This window comes from Musa acuminata, chromosome BXJ3-9, assembly GCF_036884655.1.
Source record: "Musa acuminata AAA Group cultivar baxijiao chromosome BXJ3-9, Cavendish_Baxijiao_AAA, whole genome shotgun sequence".
NCBI lineage: Eukaryota > Viridiplantae > Streptophyta > Magnoliopsida > Zingiberales > Musaceae > Musa > Musa acuminata.
Genome location: NC_088357.1, coordinates 48,295,195 through 48,310,811, shown reverse-complemented (window position 1 = coordinate 48,310,811; position 15,617 = coordinate 48,295,195). Strand labels below are relative to the sequence as shown.

Genomic DNA, 15,617 nt, shown 5'->3' with positions numbered 1-15,617 from the left:
ACATTATTCTCAAACAAAGTACAAAAATATAATAGTTGTGAAAGTCTTTGATTAAAAGAAATATATTGATTTTGAAGAGATTTTTTCTAATCTTCTATTCATGTTATTCTTGCTAGTACTGTTAGCCTAGACTTAGAGGTTAAACAATTAGATATGAAGACAACTTTTATTCATAATAATTTAGAGGAAAAAATTTATATTGAGCAATCAAAAGTGTAACACCTCTTATTAAGATTGATCTTAAGGATCTGATGAGTATACTATTATCAACTTCAGCTTAAACACTTTGATTAATGATTTAAATCAATGATAGATCTCCCTTTGCATTCCGTCATATCGTTAAAAGTAATGAAACACTATTTTCTTTTGGCAGAAGATATAGATGGAAGCGAATAAACAGCTTACGAAAGCCTTTCGATATGTTGAGAATTTATTCATTCGTTTGTACAACCAAATCCTTCACCAATGTAACTCTAACACGATAAAATCCTGTGCAAGAACACTCGAAGGCGAGAAACTAAAACAATACATAATTAACAAAATAAATCACCCATAAAATAAATTGGCCACCAATTCATACAAACAGGAATCAACTCATAAGGTAAATTGGTCAAAGTAAAATAATCCCGAGTAGCAAGATTACAGTGATTGGTATCACCGTAGAGAATCTTCTGACAATGGAGGCATCCGATGTCGGAACTGAGGTAGGCGTTGCTGGTGACGGCTTTGGAGGCGCATCACAAGTGCCAAATGTGGCATTAGCCTGTCATGATGAGCAGCCCATCAACAAGTTAGAATGGAGACTATTCATTCTGTTAATTACTTCAAAGGAAAATTTCTGGTGTGTCCTGCAAGACAGCGTAGTATCATCCTATCGGATCTTTTAAAAATGCAAATGTCCTATGTAACTATGCGAACTTTAGAAACACCATTTAGTGCCTTGGATGACATACCATTAAGGAATAGTTAAGGTTCACTGGGATCCTAATGTACCATAATGTATTAAAGGGGATTCCTATAATTTGCAGGAGCATATATACAATAGTCATGTTTTTAGAAAGATAAGTAGACGATTATGGTTTTCTCTGATGGCACACAAGAAATCATACCTATGGAGAAGTGCATAAACGCTGACAAGATGGCTAAATATGGAGGTGCAGAAGTCCTGTGTATCATTCTTTAAGTACTGAATGACTAATTAGAGACATAACTCAATGCTTCACATTTCTATTTTTAGATCCTGATATCTAAAGGTTTTTCATTTAGAATTTCAAGCACAAATTTGCATCTCCTGAAATTTTCTCACCAAAATGGAATGCATAGTCGCAAAAGGTCTTTCTCCAAATGCTGACGAACACAGACTTCGTCAAGAAAACCTATTCTTAGACTCTTATAAATAGATGGTAAGATTTGGGTCCTTAACACCATCAGAAAAATTATGTATTCCCATTTGGCTAACATTATTTGATGACCATCGATGTTAAATCAACTTTTGTCTGAGTCATGAATGTTCATACAAACTGATGGGTTTGTTTAGTGTTCTCATGAGAGTATTAAAAAAAAGTCAGTCATACTGTACTCGGAATGAAGGAAGATTGAATCTGTGATCATGGAATAACCAAATGGACCTATGCAATGTGTGTTAGTACATAATCCCTATTGCACCTTTTATGCTCTTCATAAACTTAAAAGTATTAGTCGAAAGAGATAAATCGTGTGATCCTTAATAGTGCCATGATATGTACTTGCAATTGATTATCAAACAGAATAACTTATACTTACCTTGCAGTAGGCAATATTATCACAACCACAAACCATATGGCCATTCGCTACATCTGTAGCTTCAGGTGCATCACCTTTCTGCATCATGAATGAAGCAATTGAATTAGATCGAAATCCCGAGTACTGTGTAAACTGGAAAACAAAACAGAAAAGTATATAGTACCATGTAGAAATCAACAGCTACAAAGTTGGCCCAGCGGTTGGCTGACAAATCATGGCAAGTTTGAAGCATGCTAAGAAGTGAGTCAGAGTTATCAGTGCAAGCATTAGCTGGACTCGGAACCGTTCGAAAATAGTTCATCAGTACAAGAGATTTGGACGTGGTGCTCATGAGTGATGACTCTGCTCGACTGGGGCATGAGTCCGGATTCATTCCTTGATCACCATCTGCAACTCATAATACGAATTGAGAGATAAGCACAATCAGATGCAAAGATGACTGACTACTCAATACTAGGGAGTCAAAGCATAGTCTCTTCTTACATTGATTTTCTACCACATAATTCCACTCGTATGCAATGCCCTCAGAAGCCTCCTTGGAAGCTATAGATGTGAAGACCAGAAGACGCTGATTCTTGTTGATCATGTTACTTAGCAAAGGCCAGTCACTGCCGTTCTTGGGCATCTGGTCCACCGGAAACCGATACTTCATGAGACCTGAAGCATTGAACACCTTGCTGAGGCCATTGGTGGATTTGACGTAGTCTTCAACGAATATGGTAATGACTTCCGAAGGGTTTGCTGCTAGGAACGTCTCGATTTCTTTGAGAACATTGATGGCAGGTTGCTGATCAACAGCCATTTAGAATTAGAAGTTAACTAGGAGATCTCAAGGAAAACCATTTCTCTTAAGACTTACAAAAGCAGTGTAGTTATAGCATTGGCCTCCAGTGGAGTGGCAAAGCCAGATGTCATTTTCAAAGTCGTACATATCCAGCATCAAACCTCGGACACCATTCTGCAATCAGATTCAAATACTTCTTTTATGCAAGTGCATATAAGAACAAAATGAAAATGCACATGGCAACTATATGCGTGATCTATAATATAAGTACTGTGTTCCCTCAAAAAGACACCCCCTGTAATTTTAGTCACTGGTTGCAAGTAACAAAAAATATTCAGCAAATGCATTAGCCCAATGTGATTCTTAAGATTGCATCTTGAAAGCTACCTTCGGATAAAAGGTAAAAGAACAGAGTCAGCTATCTTGTCTCTTTCAGTAGATTTGTGTTCTGTATCATTTCATGTACACTCACAGATAAACTCAGAGAGGGATGAAATCCGAGTTGTCATGGCTCAAAACTCGTTGACCACATGAGATAACCATGCAGTAATTTGAAGAGCAAGACGGAATTAACCATGGTGTTGCTATACAAGTCCAATTATCTATTCTACTATGCCATGAGGTTAATGACTAATTAAAAAAAAACAGTGGCATCATTAACATCTTTGTGCTTTGGGTAAGGAATACGATCCCAGGCACAACAACTTTTAAGCATCCTTAACCATTAATATATTTTGATGGGTCCAAAATTTGTGGAGTTTGATGTGTTCCAAATCAAAGTTGCATCTAAACTATGAAAAAAGTGTTGCGTCTAAAAATGGTGGCCCACACAAAGGACAAGAACCTAAGCAGGCTACTCGAGCTGGCGTGCTATGATTGCATCTGACGTTGCATGGCACAGAAATTGTGTTTTGAAAGTCTTACTACTAATGCTGAAGAAATAACCTTAATAATAACGCATGCTACTTCTCTTATTAAACAGGAGAATATAAATAAGTATATATTATGTAACTATTAAATCGTATTTTTCAAAAGGAATTTTGATTACACGACACATAATATTATCTTGACTAATAAACAAGTTGGTCAACAAATTAATGTCTAAATAATCTAAAAGCTTAGTTCTCCAAACAATGTCAATGACAAAAAATAATTAATACCATAAACATATAAAATGCTGTATCGAATGATATGCAGAATCGGTCCATGATTAATATTTGAAGTCAAATTTGTATTAATATATAGCCACCTCTCGAGACTAGCTCCATGCCTGATTGAACATGTGACAATTCGATGACACAACATCATGACCGATTTAACTTATCATACATTATGTAGTACGATCTCATTGGTCAGCTAATTTTTCTGATCCGCACAGTCTGCCAACTCCCTGTCTTGGCATATAAATGTCATTCTCGCATGGGGTGGTTTGAAATAACAAAATCAATCTGTAATACAAAATTTCAACACAAAGCAGAACAAGCAACCTATAGATGACAGAGTAATCTTTGTTTTTCTAGAGCTTGGAACGAGCTTGTTCGACTTGTCCCTTCCCGCGTCAAAAAAAGCCAGCGAGCCACCTCTCTCTCTCTCTCTCTCTCTCTCTCTCTCTAGAATATTTTTCGTGACCTTATGTCATCCCCCACTAAGCCTCGCAAGTGGGTCCCAGTGAACCCGTCTTAGGCCGCAATCACAAGGCAGATAAGCGACGGGGTAATAGTGAAGGGCATAAAACGTGCAGGAGAGGTTTTGCTCTCGCCAACAAGCCACCGACTGTTCCAAACTTTCGGCTATTTGACTTACCGACGACTTAAGACACGAAGGATGCGTGGTAAAGCACGTAGAAGGTCGCACCCTCACGCCTGCTCGACCCTCGATAATAGCCAACTCACCATGTTGCGACTATATCGCGCCTTAAGTGGGAACAGCTTGACCGCTTACCCGCCATTCCAAGAAAGCCACGTTGCAATATCATGTTTGTGAGCCCCGCGACCTACATGTCGCGAACACCCGTCGCGAAACCTCGTTCCAGGAACGTTCTAGAATACCGAGCTGCAAGCTATCCGCGGCTAGAACCACCGAACCCCTCTATTTTGGGTCCCAACACCGCCGGTGAGGCGTACATATCAGCGAGGTAACAATGCGAAAGCAAAGGCGCAATGAAACATGCGCGTGAGAGACAGAGCGAGAGAAACGAAGGTGAAGAGGGAGCGAAGCGTACATTGAGCTGGGAGGTGACGTTGTCCAACTGGTTGGTGAAGGTGAGAAGGGAAGCACCGGTGGCAGAGCTCGCCCCCGTCATGGCGTACGAGTTGTGCGTCGTCAGCCACGAGTACTTGTTGAACGGCAGATCCTTCCCCTGCGCACATCCGATCCCAAATTAGCCCCCATACCAACCACTCAAAACTCAAGATCGAAACAACAGAGGACGACGAACGCAGACCTTCGATCTCGGATCGTACGGCTGAATGCGCACGCACGCGCCCTGCTGATCGCCGCAACCGTCGCAGCGCAGCCCGGCGTCGCAGTCCCCGTCGGCCGAGCATGCCTCTCCCAACTAACAACAGAATGGATCGGTCATGGAAACGATGAAATGACTGGCCTAAAGAAATAGAAATAGAGAGAGAGAGAGAGAGAAATAAGACCTTGGCCGCGGAGGAGAGAATAGGCGAGGCGAGGAAGAAGAGGAGGAGGAGGAGGAAAGCGGGAAGCGTGGAGGCGGATCTGCTGCTCATCTCAGGCTTCTTCGTTTGCTTCTACGGCCTCTGTGATGGGAAGGGGTTCAGTTTTCGACTCACCGGCCGCCGAAGATATTTATAGCACGACGACGGCGGGCGAGAACGAGTCAATACGGGTGCGGGCTTCAAGTTTGACACGATTGGGTTCGACCCGACCGGTACTAAAGTCCGCGACGCGGCGAGGGTTCAGCACATCGTAGAACATCTAGATATCAGCAAGTCTGACTGTAATTGGCGAGGTTTTGGTTGACCATGAATGGAGACTTGAAGAATGTTATCGAGTTAGATGACGGTCCGTATAAGGCACGGATCTTCAATGTTCCAATGCATCTGATTAATACTATTTTCCAAAGGGTCAATTGAATCAACGTTTATGAGTTTATATAGGTGAAATGCTGAATTTTATCGTGGATTTTAAATTTATGATTGTGATAGGAAATATTTGGATAGTAAATCCCCATTTGTCAACTAATCTCTTCGATCATTGACTTTGGATGATTATAACATGTTGATCTTATGGATAATAATTCATAAGATGTCTTTGAGACTTGTCCCCTTTTATCATTATTGTAAATAAAATACTAAGGGAGAACATTGAGGTCAAGCCCCTCTAAATCAACCATTGGCATCAGCTTCGAGAGATATCCTTTTCGAGGATATCTCGTATCATTAAAGAATTTTGGATTAATTTGAGCGTCGGAGGGATCTGATCGAGAAACCCCTCTCGACATTGATCTTTGTGCAAAATGTACTCAAGAAGTTGAACCACGGATTCACAAAAAGTTTACCTTGAAACCACATCGAGTCCACATCAGAGCCATCTCGAGTTAATATCCAAGTCACTTTTAGTATCTCAAGACAACTTAGAGGAGACCTTGAACATCTCTACACATTCAGGGATCATATAGTTACTCAAGTTTTAATATATATATATATATATATATATATATATATATATATATATATATATATATATATAATGCATTAAGAGCATGTGAAATCTTATGTGAGGAGGAAAACATTCGAGGGGACTTTTTATAATACGTAAATCATTATACTCGTATATACTACTGGACAATATCTATGGGACTTACGATGACACGATTGGTAACACTTGGATGATAATAATATATATAATTAAAAATATCAATCATATAATATTAATATATCAATTAAATAATATTGAGATATCAATCACATGATTTCTTATATATATCATAAATACTTATATTTAGGTATTAAGCAAATCTTTATGGGCGAAATTAGAGATTTAAAAAATAATTAAAATACCTATATATTAATAAAATTATAATAAAATCAAATAATGTTTATAGGGTTTGATCTTAAATATAATAAATTTAAGTTGGATCTAATTATTATCAAATTTAATATATATTAATATTAATCAATTTGACTCAAACTTATGGTCATTCAATTTTCTACCTTAGTTTCATATATTTATTCTAAATGAGTGACTTTAAAAAAAAAAAAAAGATATGTAGCTGAATAGATTAAAGATGTAAGATAATATATTGGATTTAATTCATAATTTAATAAACTTAAATTTTTTGATTGAATTCATATTCAATCTTATATATATTATCTGATTAATTTGACTCATTATTAGGTTTTTATATTATTAAATCAAGAGACACACGTGCCCATTGCTGTGCGAAAGTTTCGGGCCCTATTTGGCTCGTGCGAGCCTCCTTTTGCCAAAAGGCCGAACGAGCTTCCTTTTCCCAATTAGGGACGGGCCCCGCGCTTGTCGACGCCTCGCCCGTGTCCTCTCTGTCAAGCCCTTTACATCCTCTTGTTCTTTTCCCGATTCCTCCCCACCCCTCACGATACCTAAGCCCGGAAGCCAGCCTTTTGTCCTCCCGCCCATCCCCTCTCGCTTCCCAAACACTAAGCCTCTGGTTATGCCAACGTGTAATTGTCCACGAGTTTGAGTCCGGTTCGTTGCACCAGTAGAAAGTCTACACATCGTCGAAAAGGCTGTTTGGTGTCTGCGTCCGGCATCCTAGGAGCCGGTTCTGTTCCTCGAGGGTCCCGCAGGTTTGTACACCTCTGGGCTGGCGTCTCAGGGGTTCGTTTATTTAGCTCAAATAATCCGGAGCAGGTGACCGTGTTCCTCTGGTTCACTCGCCGGTGACCAGACCGGGCCGCTCTCAGGGTTGGGAGCTGATAAAGGTGGCGAGGGTGGGCATACCCCACGCGGACGCCGCTCTCCGCTCGGTGTACTGGCTCTCTTCGCTCTCTTTCGTCTCCTCATGCCGGCCGCCCATGATCTGGTCTTGTTCCTGGCATTGGCTTCCCTCGGATCCCGCAGCAGCCTTCGAGTGATCGCGGGGGGTGAGTTCTCCCAGCATTGATGCCTTCTTGTGCTCTTTCGAATGTGAGATGGGGCGTATTAATGGTGCTTGGTTGCTTTCTCCTGGGCTTGTTTCCAGTGCCTATAATGATGCTGCATCTCTTAGCTCATTAGTTTTCTGAAGCTTCTCTGCTTTTGTTTTCTTCTCATCGTGGTTAATTGTGAGCTTTTTTGGTCGTGTGAAATGCGAGGGATGATTAAAGGGGTTCCTCCTTTTTTGTGGGTTGATCGAGTTTGAACTTCGGTTCAGTTGCTTCTTTGGGATCTTATCTCTGTTGGTAAGCACGCATTATTCGTTTTCACTGTGACTCGAGAGCGAAGATTAGCGTATCTGCCGCATTTAGATTGCTTGATTTGTTGCTCGACTCCTGACATCTTCGATGGCGATCAGTAATTATGAAGATTCAAATTTAAAGTTGGTCATGTCCAGTCTCATCTCCAGAGTTAGACCAGGGACGAATGCTGGAGTGAAAACAGTTCACTGTAGATCACTTGAAGTAATGGATCAGGACAAGATTTTCAAGTGGGTATATGCTGATCTTGTCATCTTGGACTGTGATTTTCATATATAGTGTGAACCAGGTCTGGAGAATCATTCGTTACTTTTAGTTAGGTTGTCCTTGTTATTTGATTGGTGGTTATATAGCAGGTTTTCGCATCCTTCACCGGGATCGATGGTCATAACATTGTTGCAAACAAGACTGCAAGATGGAGAAGATGCAAATTCAGTATGTTGTTAAAGCCTTGTTATACGGAACATGTCATTTCTTACCTACGTATCATGTTTATGGTGAGTGATTATACTGTTCGATCTACTCAAACGACAGCCTGGCGCACGAGGCTTTCATCGATGCAAGGTTTGGAGAGGATCAATGTGTACAATCTTGTCATGAGCAAAATCATCCTATCACCGTATGGACAACATGCAAACTTAAGTTCAATTGTGGGGCTACTTGTTGAAGATTGAATACACATGACCATCAAGGGGGCCCATAAGAAGTGTAAATGTTTACACTTTGCAGTCTCCACCATGATGGCTTACGACTAAATGGTTAAGGTGATAGAAATATATTTGAGAAAAAAAAAACTAAAAGGGTTATATTGGTAGGATTGATGGGAAGTTTCAGTTTCCCTTATTTCTTTCTCCAACAGTTTTTTGAGTCGTATAGATCTTCTTTATTATTGCTCTTTCAGAAAGTTTTGGTACACATGCTGTTATTTATTTATTTTTATTTTTCTCATTTACTTTGTGTTCCTGTTATTTAGCTTGGTCCTTCTTCCCTATTAAATATGTCTGTTTATGGCATAGTAATCATTTCATTTTATCATGCAGATTGTCCCCTGGACTTTAGTTGGTCAAACTTCACCTTAGCGTCTTCTGCTTGCTCAAATCAAAATGAGCGAGGCTATTGCTGCCGTTATATTAATGCATTTGTTGCGATTTCTATTGCTCGATTTGCAAATGCAACTGGCAGGCTTGGAGTTCCGCCAGCATTCACTGAAGTCTGCCTTAGTTCCATTTCAGAAACCTTCGACTTATATGGCATTCCAGCTGATGCCACTGCTTTTTGTGGTTTGGGACCAAAAATTCGAGTTTCTTATCAATGCCAGGGTAGAACAACTGTGTTGGAAATGATGCAGTCCCCCAATTTTAGTGATGTTATTGAAACTTGTAATGTGCCCCTTTCATTAGATAATAGTTGCAAGAGGTGCCTAAACTCTGGCATTGTATACCTTCACCACCTCATAGCAATAGATGATAATGTCACATTAAGTGTCTGTCGCGATGCAGTTTTTGTGACACTTGCAAACCAAGGTGGCAAATTTTCTGCTGTTGATATGGCCACTTGCTTCTTTGGTGTTCAAGGGCTCACTGTTCTTCCAGGTTTGATTAATTTGAGATTTGACTGCATATATCTTTCGAGAGTAACACTTTAATTGTTCATATGTAGAGCCAGTTATTTATACATTTAGAACTACATTGGTTATGCTTGGATGACAAGTATGCAGTATGATTCCTTGAGATGATTTAAACCAGCTTGTTACAAATTTGGGAGTATGAGACATTGTGTTCGCCAATGAAATGTCTATTATGAAATGCGAGATTGCTATGACAAGACTTTCTTACTATTTGATTTTATGTTATAAATGATGGAATAAAGCTATTCATGAAAATTACAGCCGGTGAAATGAATTGGAGATGTTTTTCCCCATTATGTGGACCAATTAGCACTAAAATGGAAAAAGGCTAATATCATAACTATCTGCAAGGCTTTTTTTTTGGTAGACAAAAAGTGTGATAAATATAAGTGTTAAGCAAATAGAACAGAAAGATGTATGAATGATAGCCGTTGACATTAACCCCGTGAAAGTTCGATGTGAGATAATGGCATCTACATAGACCATTGGTGGTTCAACTGCCTAGAAAGGTGTATATTATGTGGATAGTCTAGGAGAGATAAAGACAGTAAACTGAGAATTTTTAGGCTGATGTCTGTTACAGCCTTAACAGGAATGTCACGGTTGTGTGTAACTTGTACTGAAAGTCACCACTATTGTTCGTCAGTCAGAGACATACCTAGTGATGCCAGGCTTTGTCATAGGAATGAAATTATGATGGGTTACACAAATTCTAAATCAAATCACTGGAAAGAGTTATAAAATAAAATTGCTTCTGCACCTTTAAGCGAACCCATGACATGGAAAGACTGCTGATGCTTCTGAAACAATTTGAGTGTTATTACATGATTTAATCTTATTGGCAGAATGACAATACTGTTTATTCTAATACTAAATGTATAATTATCATCTAACAGTTGTCAATTACTAGCTCAAGTGTGCCTTTTCAAATTACTGCATGTTTATTGGGTCTAAATTTAATTCACTTACGTTTTCCTTACTGCTTTAAAACTTTTCTCAAGTAAGTAAACCTGCTGATGACTTTTCAGTGTCATCCTCTGAATCATCTACACCTACATCTCCAAATTCTACATCTTCTCCAAGTTCTGTTTCTGCTCAAGCTCCGAGGCAACATCTAAATGCCATTCCTATCAACAAAGTTCATCACACCTACCACCTTACGCTGATTCCAGGAATTGGCATTGGGGTTATAGGGCTGACAATTCTGTTGCTTCTGATCTTGATAATGCTTATTCGTAAGAAAAGCAGAGAACTAAAAAATGCAGATACTCCGATAGAGAACTCATGGGATGCTTTCTCAATGCCAAGCACTCAAGTCCGGAGGTGTCAAGAAGGTTTATTTCTTGTCTGTACTCTCTCATATACATCTACTTAACATTTCAGTTCATTGTGCTAAAAAAGCCAGGCATTATAGGCTAAAAGCTTGCTTGATCAAAGTGAAAAGAACTATTTAGTGTAGAAGAATCAATGGAATATAGCTGAGAACAAATGGAATAGTAGAATCATTTAGGATTTCAGTAATGTTTCCTCATGTTTGTCTATAATTTCTAGCTAACGTTGGTAAACTGGATCCTTAACATTACTTTAGTTGGTTATCCTAATAAAATATTTTATGTGAAACATCTGTTATTCATTGAATTTTTACCTAAAGAAGGTTGATGGACTACAAACTCAATGAGTGATTCATAGTAAGTTAGCATAACTTGTCGGGTTTAAAGTTTATCTGTCTGATATATGCTCTCCTTTAGGTCCGTCAACAATGTTTCGAAGATTCACCTATGTGGAGATAAAGAAGGCAACAGAAAATTTCAGCACTGTTATAGGCAAAGGTGGGTTTGGAACTGTCTACAAGGCTCAATTTGCAGATGGCTCCATAGCCGCTGCAAAGCGTATGAACAAAGTTTCCAAGCAGGGCGAGGAAGAGTTCTGCCGGGAAATTGAGCTTCTTGCCAGACTGCATCATCGCCATCTTGTTGCTCTCAAGGGTTTTTGTGCTGAAAGAAATGAGAGGTGCAGATTTGATTTTGTAAATATGTGAAGATTTTACCTGAATGCTTATTTCCTTTGCCTCAATATTTTTCAGGTTTCTGGTGTATGAATATATGGAGAATGGAAGCGTTAAGGATCATCTTCATTGTAAACCTTCAATTCTTGTGGCTTTCTGTGCTCAAGTTACATGTTGTGTTGTTTCTTTACTTGGGTGCCATTTACTGATGCAGCATCAGGAAGGAATAGATTAAGCTGGAGGACTAGGTTACAAATTGCGATTGATGTGGCCAATGCTCTGGTGAATAATTAATATTTCCACAGCAAAGAAAAATTTTGGATATCTATGCTGAATGTTTGAGGTTTGCTTATCAAAGTTTGAGGTCTTCCATGTGGAGTTTCTTCTGCATTCTTTTTGGAACTCCCACTCCTCTATGACTCTATCCCTAGCTGATGGTGGATATAGCATTAATTTATTATGTATTTGGTTTACAAAATATGCATACTCGATTTGCAATTTCTTGTTGCCCTTTGCAGCTTTCCATTGTAGCTTATGCCACTACATTTAAAGAAGCATATCTAAACTCCCTTTTGAGCTTTATTTGATGCTTCTACATGAAATCACCTGATCCATTCTTTTCTGGAGTGAAGCCTGACTTTCTCTTTGAACTTCTTCCTTTTAAATATTTATAATGATTTGTCTGAATATTTATTGGAAAGGTCAAATTTCATGCAATATCTGTTACTGTGCTCCATTAACAAAATATTTTATACTTCTTGCACCCTGCATGCCACTTGATCCCTTTAGAATAAGTTTCCAGCTAAAGGGAAGCTTATCACTGTGTTCTTACGCAGAAGTCTGCTAGCGCCAGCACCATATGGAAACACATAGTGTCAGATTTGTATTATCTTTTCTGATATAAGTTGTGGCTTTGTAATTCATGAAAACTTGTGCGCTGACTGGAAACTTGTTATGGTTTGAGCTGTATGATAGAGCAGCTAGACAGAATTAATTCAACCTGTCATTGGAAGGAACTTACTACCTATTAAGTATGATGTAAACCCATTGATGAACTCATTGTGAAATTCTCTGGCTGAGGGCTGCTAGCCGCCGGTAAAGAAGCACTTAATAAAATTCATATTCGGTGCTTGATTTATTTCCATTTCTGGTTATTGCAGTGGATTCACTGTTAGTACCATAAACTGTCATGGAATCTTGTGTGGTGATTGAAAACTGGATGCAGGTTGTATGCCATTCTTTTTGTCAAATGATAACACTTTTAAAATGCTTTTCTGAAACAGTTCCTATGTTGCAGGAGTATCTCCATTTTTTTTGTGATCCTCCCCTATGCCACAGAGACATAAAGTCGAGCAATATTCTTTTGGATGAGAAATTTGTGGCTAAGGTAAGTTATTATCATGCATTTTGATTCTGTCTTTTACTCGGTTTGGTGGATCACAACACTTGTTTGTATATAGGTTGCGGATTTTGGTCTTGCGCATGCTTCGAGAAATGGTGCCATCTGCTTTGAGCCAGTAAATACAGATATTCGTGGAACTCCAGGCATGTATCTTTGAGCCCTATCATAACTGCTCAAAACTTGTACCTGAAACTCCCATATAGCTGGATTAGAGTAAAACAAGATAACATATCTTAGAACAATGTGAGATGGATCCAACTCATCTACTTTGAAATCATTTAGTATACAAGTCATGGCAAATGACAAACAGAATGTTTGTGGAAGAAAGAGTCATGATCATAGAGGTATATGCCAGAAATGGTGATAATGATGGGTAGGGTGGTGGGAGGTGCGGTGGTGATCTGGTGCTGCTATGGTGGTAGACAAAGGCAACCGGAATGGTGGCTTTCAATTTGCTAATATTGGCAATTTTGTGTGCTGGCAGGTCAATTGCATGTGGAAATGTAAGTTAGAGGATCTAATTTATTGTAGAAATGGCATCTACAACCAAATTTCAATATTTACTGATATTCTTGTATTTGCAGTTGCAAAATTTTCCAAATACAGGTAGCCAGATAGTTTAGTTCATTTGCTTGCTTAATTAATCGTTGACACTTGGAACCTAGCTTGAGCTACGAATAGCAAGTAATGCATTTATCTCATAACCGCTGATTAGTTCTTGCTTGATGGAACAAACAGAAATTTAAATGGTTTTCTACAGCAAAAATAATCCATCAGTAGGAAAAAATGGTAATCCTTTTAAATATTTAACATACAGGATACATGGATCCTGAATATGTGGTGACTCAAGAGCTGACAGAGAAGAGTGATATATACAGCTACGGCGTGTTATTGCTGGAACTGGTGACCGGGAGGAGAGCCATACAAGAAAACAGGAATCTGGTCGAGTGGTCTCAGCAATTCATGGCAACAGATTCAAGGTTATCGGAATTGGTAGACCCCGCCGTTAGGGACTCATTTGATATTGAGCAGCTGCATATGGTGGTAGGGGTTGTGCGGTGGTGTACCCACAGGGAAGGGCGAGCAAGGCCATCGATCAAGCAAGTGCTCAGGGTGTTCTCCGAGCATTTGGATCCAGCGCAAAATGGCTTCTCTGGAAATGAAGGCAGCGATGGTTATGGCAGCGGGGGGACTAGCAAAGCAATAATACACAAAAACGAGGTGGTTCCTTATAGCGGTGACGGAAGGTGTCTACAATCGTCGTCGAGCACTTCGAGATCCTATTGTAGTCGGAGCGTCTTGCTGGAGAGTGGTTCGCCACAATCTCCCCCCGGCATGATCTCTCTTTAATTTCTCTCTTCTTTAGTTCTATCGCTATTATGTGGGTCATGGCTTTTTAATCAGAGGACAAGCTCAAAGACGAGTTGTAACAAAGCAAAGGTTTGGCGATGTTCCCGAACAATATAATCTGTTGGAGAAATGCTTAGAATTTCTGCAGCAGTTTAGATAGCTGAGAGTGCTGCAAATGTATATGCTTGTAGCTTCTGGTGCTTTTGACGAGGTTGCGTTTGTATCTGATTATTATGGATGAGTGTAACTATTACGATACCTATTTATTTCTTTTTTTGTGAATTTTTATTTTTATTTGCTGTATATGGTTTTATTTATTTATTTATTTATTTTATTTTATTTTATACTTTGCTGTTAATTTTAGCTGCATAGAATTAAAACATACCTGTAGAGATGTTGTGGTTGTCTTAATTATTTCGTGGATGATGGCACATCCCATAATGTTTGACGTAAGAATCGTTTCCACTTGACGCCACAATCTTATCAACGGACGCTTAGTCTTTCTTGCATGAAGTGTCCGCAACTCGGCATGTGAAGAACCGACAGCATAACTTGCACGCAAAAGGTGACGATCAAACATTCTACAATTTTGTGTCGAAATGTCAGCATCATTTCATATCGTCTCATCGGTAAAATACATCATAAGATCTCAATTATATAACACCAAATCCACATTTAGGCATTATGTCTCCCACAAGAACTACTCTTCTGATGTGCTTCCATTTAAAGAGATATATATACCCTCGTGCTTCGGATGCTGTATTATATATATGATGGCCTACCTAACATGCAGATGATCCAGAGCTGGATGATGTAATGATTGAGCCATCGCCCAACGGCAGGGAAGTCAAATCGGTGGTCTCCATCTAACTAGCGATTCACAACCTGCTCTTAAACCAACACATAAATCATCTTCAATCCCAATCATTTAGTCAACAGTCAATCAATGATGCAATCCCTAAAATAAACCCGAACGAAGTGTAGCTGTAAGCAACAGAGGACAAAAGTCGTCGCCGTAATTTTGCACCAATTCAGAAGCCAATCGAGTGAGAGCAAAGAGGGCCCCACTCGGTGGTCCCCGTTCATAATGCAGTCACCCAACGATACCAACAATGTGGTCCCAGCAATGTGATGGATGTTTCACCACTTAATGGACTCCTACGTGGTGGTTGGTGGTCCCTCTCAGGGAAGCCTCCAACCATCTCAGCTCATCCCCTCGCCTCCATGATTGAGCTTCGCCAGCATGGCGATGGCTTTCACCG

General features: G+C 39.4%; 2 protein-coding genes across 2 annotated transcripts; one reads left to right on the top strand and one right to left on the bottom strand.

Moving 5' to 3' along the window:
• Positions 1-524: 524 nt before the first annotated feature.
• LOC135649328 (PI-PLC X domain-containing protein At5g67130-like) lies at positions 525-5,421 on the bottom strand. The gene is made up of 8 exons (XM_065167584.1): positions 5,212-5,421; positions 5,010-5,123; positions 4,788-4,925; positions 2,642-2,740; positions 2,266-2,569; positions 1,946-2,169; positions 1,783-1,860; positions 525-763 (listed from the first exon to the last, which is right to left on the bottom strand). The coding sequence occupies exons 1-8, from the start codon at positions 5,299-5,301 to the stop codon at positions 611-613; spliced, it is 1,200 nt and encodes a 399-aa protein (XP_065023656.1). The 5' UTR covers positions 5,302-5,421; the 3' UTR covers positions 525-610.
• Positions 5,422-7,427: 2,006 nt separating this feature from the next.
• On the top strand, positions 7,428-14,637 carry LOC135648820 (probable receptor-like protein kinase At1g49730). Its single transcript, XM_065166788.1, has 9 exons — positions 7,428-7,659; positions 9,012-9,563; positions 10,627-10,932; positions 11,347-11,608; positions 11,682-11,734; positions 11,818-11,885; positions 12,901-12,990; positions 13,064-13,142; positions 13,817-14,637. Exons 1-9 carry the CDS (start codon positions 7,578-7,580, stop codon positions 14,353-14,355), a joined length of 2,031 nt encoding a protein of 676 aa, XP_065022860.1. The 5' UTR covers positions 7,428-7,577; the 3' UTR covers positions 14,356-14,637.
• The last annotated feature ends 980 nt before the right edge of the window (positions 14,638-15,617 follow it).

Excerpts from the sequence above, each read along its gene's own strand:
- LOC135649328 (XM_065167584.1), bottom strand. The coding sequence starts at position 5,301 with ATGAGCAGCAGATCCGCCTCCACGCTTCCCGCTTTCCTCCTCCTCCTC. Across the intron at positions 4,926-5,009 it reads CGTACGATCCGAGATCGAAG|GGGAAGGATCTGCCGTTCAA; the intron begins GTCTGCGTTCGT and ends GGATGTGCGCAG. Across the intron at positions 764-1,782 it reads ATAATATTGCCTACTGCAAG|GCTAATGCCACATTTGGCAC; the intron begins GTAAGTATAAGT and ends TCATCATGACAG.
- LOC135648820 (XM_065166788.1), top strand. The coding sequence starts at position 7,578 with ATGCCGGCCGCCCATGATCTGGTCTTGTTCCTGGCATTGGCTTCCCTC. Across the intron at positions 7,660-9,011 it reads CCTTCGAGTGATCGCGGGGG|ATTGTCCCCTGGACTTTAGT; the intron begins GTGAGTTCTCCC and ends TTTATCATGCAG. Across the intron at positions 11,609-11,681 it reads TGTGCTGAAAGAAATGAGAG|GTTTCTGGTGTATGAATATA; the intron begins GTGCAGATTTGA and ends AATATTTTTCAG.